Source organism: Gigantopelta aegis, chromosome 6 (genome assembly GCF_016097555.1).
Source record: "Gigantopelta aegis isolate Gae_Host chromosome 6, Gae_host_genome, whole genome shotgun sequence".
Classification (NCBI taxonomy): Eukaryota; Metazoa; Mollusca; class Gastropoda; order Neomphalida; family Peltospiridae; genus Gigantopelta; species Gigantopelta aegis.
In genome coordinates this window covers 8,270,711-8,281,216 of record NC_054704.1, presented here as the reverse complement: position 1 = coordinate 8,281,216, position 10,506 = coordinate 8,270,711, and the positions used below count along the sequence as shown (strand labels likewise).

At 32.5% G+C, this 10,506-nt stretch overlaps 1 protein-coding gene across 2 annotated transcripts in view; it reads right to left on the bottom strand.

Annotated features, from left to right (window-relative positions):
• Window positions 1-228: 228 nt before the first annotated feature.
• LOC121375586 (radial spoke head 10 homolog B-like) overlaps window positions 229-10,506 on the bottom strand; it is a 34,206-nt gene continuing 23,928 nt past the window's right edge. For both annotated transcript variants that reach the window (XM_041503112.1, XM_041503114.1), the window contains 4 exons: window positions 8,340-8,495; window positions 4,033-4,114; window positions 2,053-2,187; window positions 229-1,015 (listed from right to left, as the gene is read on the bottom strand). In XM_041503112.1, coding sequence (XP_041359046.1) covers window positions 741-1,015; window positions 2,053-2,187; window positions 4,033-4,114; window positions 8,340-8,495 — 648 coding nt within the window. In that variant the 3' untranslated portion in view covers window positions 229-740. The remainder of the gene's footprint in view (window positions 1,016-2,052; window positions 2,188-4,032; window positions 4,115-8,339; window positions 8,496-10,506) is intronic.

Sequence of the window (10,506 nt, the reverse complement as noted above, 5' to 3'; positions counted from 1 at the left end):
TCTCTCTCTCTGTGTGTGCGCGTGCCTGTTGGTCTGTCTCTCTATGTGTGTGTGTGTGCGTGCCTGTTGGTCTGTCTCCCCATACTCCTTTTACCCCCTCTGATTATTTCTACAAGATTATCTATGCATATATAGATAATAAAGAAAATGACAAACATTTCATAAATTAAGTGTCATGCATGCAGATACTAAATAATCTTTAAGAATCGTGATATTAATAAACAAAACTTAGTGTTGGGAACTCTTTAATAAAACAGCCCCACAGGAGCATCAACATATTTCCTTCTTTTTTTTTTGAGTAAGAAACAGAAGTATAATACAGTAAATAATTTGTTAATCACAGATTTTTTAATGGCTATTGCCTTAATGGCTATACAGTCAACATAGTTGTATAGACATTGAGAACTGAACAACAAGTCAAGTCAAAAGTACACCACTTTTGATAACGTATTATAACATTTAACTTGAAAACTTCATTTCATTTATTTAAGAGATTCATCAGCGGACCTTTTGAAACTAATTTAAATAAATACTTTTTCCAATTTTCAAATAAAAGCCAACAGAGAAGAACATAATAAAGTTCATTTGAATTATAAAATATAATCTGGCAATATGATAACAAAAATACCTATTTGATGTATCTTTCACTGGAAAAAGATAGGTAATTTATTAAAATACTTTAATTCAACAATAAATAGGAAAACCAAATTTCAAACGTCTCTTCCACAAACGTCAGTTAGCTAGGGCTGGACCTTTTCCGAAGGGCTCTGCAGGTTGCCGTCGATGCTGGCCCGCGATGAGCACTTGGTAGTGGGCTCCCCGAACCTGCGTCTCGACTGCAGCATGTTTTTGTGTGTGACCAGCTTGATGAGTGTGGCCAGTCTGTCGGCAGCCGGGAAGAACTTGCGCACGAAAAAGATGTGGATCTGGTGAGTCCAGAAGTTGAAGAGTCGTGTTGCCTCATCTAGCTCCTCCTCCGCATACTCCTCCTGGTCATCGTCGCCTTCACCCTCTCCTGTGGCAATCAGTGAATTAATGAATTAGTGAATGTTTGACACCCCAGCACAGAAAATACACATCGGTTATAGAAACTTTGTAAAAAATTCAAAATGTTTTTCATACTCCTAATCCTCATCTCCTTCACCCTCTCCTGTGTCAATCAATGAATGTGTACTGACACATTGGCTATTGAAACGTTGTATAAAATTCAAAATGTTTTAACAATTTTAAATTAATTCTGGATGGAATTAAAATAATTCAAATATATTTCTGTTAAGCAGCGTTCTCATTATGCTATTTGTCGCATTGACTTGTTGCATACGATTTGTGATAGTGATTCGAATTGTATATGTGAGAAGACGTTATGTCATAAGATTCTGTGATGTCAAACAAAGCTCATGAGTTGAAAAATATTTTGCGGAAAATGTAAGTGCAAACAAATATTCACCAAAATAAAGAAAACATGAATGTAGACAATTTACTGATGGTATCATGTAACAAAGCAATTACTGACCACATTTGGACAATAATAGGTTTTATGGGCCCATGAAATCCGGACATTTTGACATTTAGACCCCCCCCCCCCAAAAAAAAAAGGTGACAAAACTAAATGGTTGAACTTTAATGTGATCTGATTGGCTGAAAGCTTACAATCTGTTATAAGAAATAGGACATGCTACAATCGGTACAACTCCACCACGACTTGTTGTATAAGACTAATGTCATTCTGATTTAGGCGTTCTCACAGTACCATTTGAATGCATGTGACAAGTCTCTGTGACTAATTACATAATGAGAATATTGCTTTACTAAATATATCTTTTTTGTCAGCTTTAAATGATCAGATTTTACCATGGTTTGTATTAAATTAAATTTTATTAATAAAATTGACCAAATGACGATCTGTAATAAAATCTATTAAATCATGTTTTTTGTAATAAAAAAAAAAAAAAAAATCAAACCATAATTAAAAAAATCCTTTGAGCAACAGATTGCACTATAAAATCCATTGATTCAGTTTGTAATAAAATCCGTATTAATGGATTCTCATACCGTCCTCAGCTCCTTGCTCGGTCTGTGCTGTCACGGAGACGGAGCTGTGATGGAGCTGTTGGTTGTCGTCGGTAACCACGGTGTGTTGACTGAAGAATGACGAACTCTTCGGGTGGTCGGCCAATGGTGTCACATCTGTGAGATGACACGGCAAAATCTTTACTCAACTACTGTCTCACTTTATAAACAATAGCTCTGTATGTTATGTATGTACATGTCAGTGAGTTTGAGTCCTACCAGAGAGCAATAGTGTTGGGATTCAGTTACAATTTTATCATCAATCATTGGTTTTAATTGGTTGGCACCATTCCATACATTTTTGATTACATAATCAGTTAATATTATGCGAACACCACTTCTGCCTCAGAGCACAAATATTTGTAAGTGCAGTCCTGTTGAAAATACAGCCAGGAAGGGCTTAGTGTGCAAAAAGGGCGAGTGAGAACTTTATCAGACTTGCCTTTTACATGCAGAATGAAAAGAATCACTGATATCCTAGAAAAATCCAGTAGAATATATTTCTCTTAATTTAAATTAGTCTAGAAAAATCACTTTTCTTAGATAACATTGCAAGGGGATGTTCAATTCGAGAGGTGTGCGTGTTAAGTGAAGGTGTACTCACCCATTACATCCTCCCCAACTATAGGCTACATTGTATATTAATGGACCTATTTTTGCAGTAATTAAAATATTGCATACTGGGAATATTTTCTTTTCTCAAGTGTGAATGGTGAGTGGAATCCAATTAAACGAAACATAAAATATCTAAATTAAACATTACAATAAAAATGTTTGTTTTTTTAAACATGACAGTAAAGATGTTTTTTTTAAATATTACAATAAAGAAGATTTTTAAACATTACAATAAAGATGATTTTTAAACATTACGATAAAGATGATTTTAAAATATTACGATAAAGATGTTTTCAGCATTACAATAAAGATTTTTTAAATACATTACAATAAAAATGTTTTTTAAACATTACAATGAAGATGTTTTTTAAACATTACAATAAAGATGTTTTTTTTAAACAATAATAATAAAAGTGTTTTTTTAAACATTACAATAAAGATGATTTTTAAACATTACAATAAAGATGATTTTTAAACATTACAATAAAGAAGTTTTTTAAACAATAAAGATGTTTTTAAACCATAAAGATGTTATTTAAACATTACAATAAAGATGTTTTTTTAAACAATAATAATAAAGATGATTTTTAAAGATTACAATAAAGATGTTTTTTAAACATTACAATAAAGATGTTATTTAAACATTACAATAAAGATGTTTTTTAAACAATAAAGATGTTATTTAAACATTACAATAAAGATGTTTTTAAACAATAAATATGTTATTTAAACATTACAATAAAGATGTTTTTAAACATTACAATAAAGATGTTATTTAAACATTACAATAAAGATGTTTTTTAAACAATAAAGATGTTATTTAAACATTACAATAAAGATGTTTTTTAAACAATAAAGATGTTTTTTAAACAATAAAGATGTTTTTTAAACAATAAAAATGTTTTTTTTAAACAATAAAGATGTTATTTAAACATTACAATAAAGATGTTTATTAAACAATAAAGATGTTTTTTAAACAATAAAGATGTTAGTTAAACATTACAATAAAGATGTTTATTAAACAATAAAGATGTTATTTAAACATTACAATAAAGATGTTTTTAAACAATAAAGACGTTATTTAAACATTACAATAAAGATGTTATTTAAACATTACAATAAAGATGTTTTTTAAACAATAAAGATGTTATTTAAACATTACAATCAAGATGTTATTTAAACATTACAATAAAGATGTTTTTAAACAATAAAGACGTTATTTAAACATTACAATAAAGATGTTATTTAAACATTACAATAAAGATGTTTTTTAAACAATAAAGATGTTATTTAAACATTACAATAAAGATGTTATTTAAACATTACAATAAAGATGTTTTGACTTACCATCCCGAGCACTTTCGTGTCGACTGTCGCTCACAACTTCCAAATCGGGATTAGTGATGACGATAGCTGATTTGTCATGCCCCTAGAGAGAAATCATGATAAAGTTTAACACAGAAAACTCTTTGTTAGTGACACTTTTAGAAAACAAGAATGAGTAATACAGAATACATCAGTAGAATGTCCATCATCATAAAGCCTGAAACTAAAACAAAAAACAACATATCCATAAATTAAAAAACAAAATGGTTTAAAAGAAACAAAATCTTATGTCACCTACTTGGCACAACAAATTTCCATATCTCCTAAATTCAAGGGCCATAACTGTGAAAAATGAGTAAGTAAATAGCCATCAAAGATGATCTGTAACAGTCCATGATAAAGCTATACACAAAATGTCAGCTCAATATCTCAAGACATATTGTGAAAAAACAACATCCAGAAACTATACGTAGGACAGATGGATGGACAGATGGTCAGACAGACAGACGGAGATGAAACCTATAGTCCCCTCTGGTTGGACTATTAACATACAAGAATCATTTATGTTTAAGCAATGATTTTACTTTTCCAATCAACCAGTGTTTAATCAGGCACAACTTGACTTTCCTCAAAACAACAAAAACAGTAAATTACTTTGTTTAGCCACTAGATGGCATAGTTGCTTAAATTAACAAACAGTAAACTACTCATGTCAGCGTGTTTGTCATTAATAAACAGTAAAACACTCATGTCGGTGTGTTTGTCAATAACAAACAGTAAACAACTCAAGTTGGTGTGTTTGTCAATAACAAACAGTAAACCACTCAAGTTGGTGTGTTTGTCAATAACAAACAGTAAACCACTCAAGTTGGTGTGTTTGTCAATAACAAACAGTAAACCACTCAAGTTGGTGTGTTTGTCAATAATAAACAGTAAACTACTCACGTCAGTGTGTTTGTCAATAACAAACAGTAAACTACTCATGTCAGTGTGGTTGTCAATAACAAACAGTAAACTACTCATATCAGTGTGTTTGTCAATAACAAACAGTAAACTACTCATATCAGTGTGTTTGTCAATAACAAACAGTAAACTACTCATATCAGTGTGGTTGTCAATAACAAACAGTAAACTACTCATGTCAGTGTGGTTGTCAATAACAAACAGTAAACTACTCATGTCAGTGTGTTTGTCAATAACAAACAGTAAACTACTCATGTCAGTGTTTGTCATTAAACAGTAAACTACTCATGTCAGTGTTTGTCATTAACAAACAGTAAACTACTCATGTCAGTGTGTTTGTCAATAACAAACAGTAAACTACTCATGTCAGTGTGTTTGTCAATAACAAACCGTAAACTACTCATGTCAGTGTGGTTGTCAATAACAAACAGTAAACTACTCATATCAGTGTGTTTGTCAATAACAAACAGTAAACTACTCATATCAGTGTGTTTGTCAATAACAAACAGTAAACTACTCATGTCAGTGTGGTTGTCAATAACAAACAGTAAACTACTCATGTCAGTGTTTGTCATTAACAAACAGTAAACTACTCATGTCAGTGTGTTTGTCAATAACAAGCAGTAAACTACTCATGTCAGTGTGTTTGTCAATAACAAACAGTAAACTACTCATGTCAGTGTGTTTGTCAATAACAAGCAGTAAACTACTCATGTCAGTGTGTTTGTCAATAACAAATAGTAAACTACTCATGTCAGTGTTGGTCATTAAACAGTAAACTACTCATGTCAGTGTTTGTCATTAACAAACAGTAAACTACTCATGTCAGTGTGTTTGTCAATAACAAACAGTAAACTACTCATGTCAGTGTGTTTGTCAATAACAAATAGTAAACTACTCATGTCAGTGTTGGTCATTAAACAGTAAACTACTCATGTCAGTGTTTGTCATTAACAAACAGTAAACTACTCATGTCAGTGTGTTTGTCAATAACAAACAGTAAACTACTCATGTCAGTGTGTTTGTCAATAACAAACAGTAAACTACTCATGTCAGTGTGGTTGTCAATAACAAACAGTAAACTACTCATATCAGTGTGTTTGTCAATAACAAACAGTAAACTACTCATGTCAGTGTGGTTGTCAATAACAAATAGTAAACTACTCATGTCAGTGTGTTTGTCAATAACAAACAGTAAACTACTCATGTCAGTGTTTGTCATTAACAAACAGTAAACTACTCATGTCAGTGTGTTTGTCAATAACAAGCAGTAAACTACTCATGTCAGTGTGTTTGTCAATAACAAACAGTAAACTACTCATGTCAGTGTGTTTGTCAATAACAAGCAGTAAACTACTCATGTCAGTGTGTTTGTCAATAACAAATAGTAAACTACTCATGTCAGTGTTGGTCATTAAACAGTAAACTACTCATGTCAGTGTTTGTCATTAACAAACAGTAAACTACTCATGTCAGTGTGTTTGTCAATAACAAACAGTAAACTACTCATGTCAGTGTGTTTGTCAATAACAAATAGTAAACTACTCATGTCAGTGTTGGTCATTAAACAGTAAACTACTCATGTCAGTGTTTGTCATTAACAAACAGTAAACTACTCATGTCAGTGTGTTTGTCAATAACAAACAGTAAACTACTCACGTCACTGTGTTTGTCAATAACAAACAGTAAACTACTCATGTCAGTGTGTTTGTCAATAACAAGCAGTAAACTACTCATGTCAGTGTGTTTGTCAATAACAAACAGTAAACTACTCATGTCAGTGTGTTTGTCAACAACAAACCGTAAACTACTCATGTCAGTGTGGTTGTCATTAACAAACAGTAAACTACTCATGTCAGTGTGTTTGTCAATAACAAACAGTAAACTACTCATGTCAGTGTGTTTGTCAACAACAAACCGTAAACTACTCATGTCAGTGTGTTTGTCAATAACAAACAGTAAACTACTCATGTCAGTGTGGTTGTCATTAACAAACAGTAAACTACTCATGTCAGTGTGGTTGTCATTAACAAACAGTAAACTACTCACGTCAGTGTGTTTGTCAATAACAAACAGTAAACTACTCATGTCAGTGTGTTTGTCAATAACAAACCGTAAACTACTCATGTCAGTGTGTTTGTCAATAACAAGCAGTAAACTACTCATGTCAGTGTGTTTGTCAATAACAAACAGTAAACTACTCATGTCAGTGTGTTTGTCAATAACAAATAGTAAACTACTCATGTCAGTGTTGGTCATTAAACAGTAAACTACTCATGTCAGTGTTTGTCATTAACAAACAGTAAACTACTCATGTCAGTGTGTTTGTCAATAACAAACAGTAAACTACTCATGTCAGTGTGTTTGTCAATAACAAACAGTAAACTACTCATGTCAGTGTGTTTGTCAATAACAAACAGTAAACTACTCATGTCAGTGTGGTTGTCAATAACAAACAGTAAACTACTCACGTCAGTGTGGTTGTCAATAACAAACAGTAAACTACTCATGTCAGTGTTTTGTCATTAACAAACAGTAAACTACTCATGTCAGTGTTTGTCATTAACAAACAGTAAACTACTCACTTCAGTGTGTTTGTTACTAACAAACAGTAAACTACTCATGTCAGTGTGTTTGTCAATAACAAACAGTAAACTACTCATGTCAGTGTGTTTGTCAATAACAAACAGTAAACTACTTACGTCAGTGTGGTTGTCATTAACAAACAGTAAACTACTCACGTCAGTGTGTTTGTGAATAACAAACAGTAAACTACTCACGTCAGTGTGTTTGCCAATAACAAACAGTAAACTACTCACGTTAGTGTGTTTGTTAATAACAGACAGTAAACTACTCATGTCAGTGTGTTTGTCAATAACAAACAGTAAACTACTCATGTCAGTGTAGTTGTCAATAAGAAACAGTAAACTACTCACGTCAGTGTGTTTGTCAATAACAAACAGTAAACTACTCATGTCAGTGTGGTTGTCATTAACAAACAGTAAACTACTCACGTCAGTGTGTTTGTCAATAACAAACAGTAAACTACTCATGTCAGTGTGTTTGTCAATAACAGACAGTAAACTACTCATGTCAGTGTAGTTGTCAATAAGAAACAGTAAACTACTCACGTCAGTGTGTTTGTCAATAACAAGCAGTAAACTACTCATGTCAGTGTAGTTGTCAATAACAAACAGTAAACTACTCATGTCAGTGTGGTTGTCAATAACAAACAGTAAACTACTCATGTCAGTGTGTTTGTCAATAACAAGCAGTAAACTACTCATGTCAGTGTGTTTGTCACTAACAAACAGTAAAGTACTCACGTCGGTGTGTTTATTACTAACAATCAGTAAACTACTCACGTCAATGTGTTTTGTTGATTCGTCTCCACTTGTTTTGTGTGTAGCTGCACCAGAAGACTGAGCTCTCAAGGGAGATAAATCTGGTGATCCTGACCCTCGCTGTGACACATGCGGTGTGATGTGAGCAGCTGAGTCGGCGCCGTCGTCCATCCCCACCTGAAACATCAAAGATTTAAAAAAAAAATAACAACATCTCTAGAACACATTGTTTTATTTTTCATTGGCTGTTGAATGTCAAACGTTCGGTAATTTTGACATATTTTGACATTTTTCCATTAGTAGCAAGGGATCTTTTATATACATCATCCCAGACAGGACAGTACATACCACGACCTTTGATATACCAGCTGTGGTGCGCTGACTGGAATGAGAAATTGCTCAAGAGATCCACCGATAGGGATCGATCCTAGATCGACTATGCATCAGGTGAGTGTTTTACCACTGGGCTACGTCCAGTCCATCCCCCCCCCCCCCCCACCGTCTTTTCAAACAATACAAGCAACAGTGTTGACAAACATCCATCCCAGGCTGACATTGATTTTATTAACAATAGTACAATAAAGTTGATGACAGTGACTCTTCGCACGTACCCTTGTTTTAGCTTCGTACAAGATATATAACATATATCCAATGGGTTTTTTAATATGATATATTTGACAAAAGGTACTTTTTATTTCTTTCATCTTTTTAAACTTAAATTTAATATTTGTCAAAAATTATGAAAATTAAAAACATACCGACATGTAAACAGCATTGTCTGCTTATTATAAAAATTTGACAGGGGTCAAGGTTAGTAGACCAGTTTTTATTTTAATACGGCGAAGCATTGTAATAATACAGCTAAGTTTGAATTTTAATGTAATTATTCCAATCATGTCACTTTGCATCTGCTTACAATAACAATAAACTGGGTACATGACGTTTCTGTTTTTAAGAAAATTCTAATACAAAATTATTGTTGTTAAAAATTTGTTTAACATTACTAAATTAAATGCACCTGACTATGTTTGAAGAAAACCTTGTAACTTAAAAAAATTGTACAGTTTACAAAATATGGATTTCAAATGAAATTACGGTGACATACATGTATAGCTATATTAATTGTGTGTACAAACCCAAAACAAGGGTGCCAATAGTGACTGTTGTTGACTAATACTTGTTCTGCATGGGAGATGTTTTGTAAATATCTTTTCTGACACACGTCTCAAGAAAATCAATCATTAGAATAAGCTTTATATAGCTCACTCCAAGAATTGTTTTACTGGGATGAGTGTCAGAAACCAACATATACACACAGACATGAGTGTGAGAAACCAACATATACACACAGACATGAGTGTGAGAAACCAACATATACACACAGACGATTCCCTATATCTCTAGTACAATTAGTCTTACACTTTTAGTAGTATAATAATTATTTACATAACAATTCACAGCATTATATTTTAGACCAATGTCTCTCCTCTATGCTAATATAAATTATGTCACAATTATTGTATGGCATGAATAACAGCTAACAATGGATTAACCAATGAAAATGGTGCTTTACCACCTGGATATTCATGTGCCTAAACATTTTCCTGGCATGGCTTTCTCACACCTATTTAAATGTTGTTGTGTTTTCATTACATTACACCTGCATTTTATGTGATGAGATGAATATGGACATCAAATTATTCTCAAAAACTGGAAGCTCAATAATCATTGCCTAAACTTGTGCAAGGTACTCAAGTATACGTTTCATTATTGACAACTTTAACCTTGCTATCTAAATACATGTATATACATACACCAACTCTTAACATTTAAAAAATAATAATAATAAAAATAAGCATAAGCATGAACAATTAACATGAAGCCTAAATGAAAATGTCTTGTGTGAGTTTTGATATACAGTGAAACTCCTCAAAAGTGGACCCTCTGTAAATTGAACATGCCTAAAAACCGGACATTTTTCACGATCCCTTTTTAGACATTAGTACAGAACATAACCTCTCTACACTGGATACGTTTTAAAATGAGATTGTTACTTGGTCCTGTGGGTGTCTGGTTTAGAGGGGTTTCACTGTAACAGCAAGTGATGATTAGCAGTGTTGGTTTTAATGATTGAGTTATGTTTATAGTCAATGGAGGACAAACATACAGATAGAATGAATCACTAAAG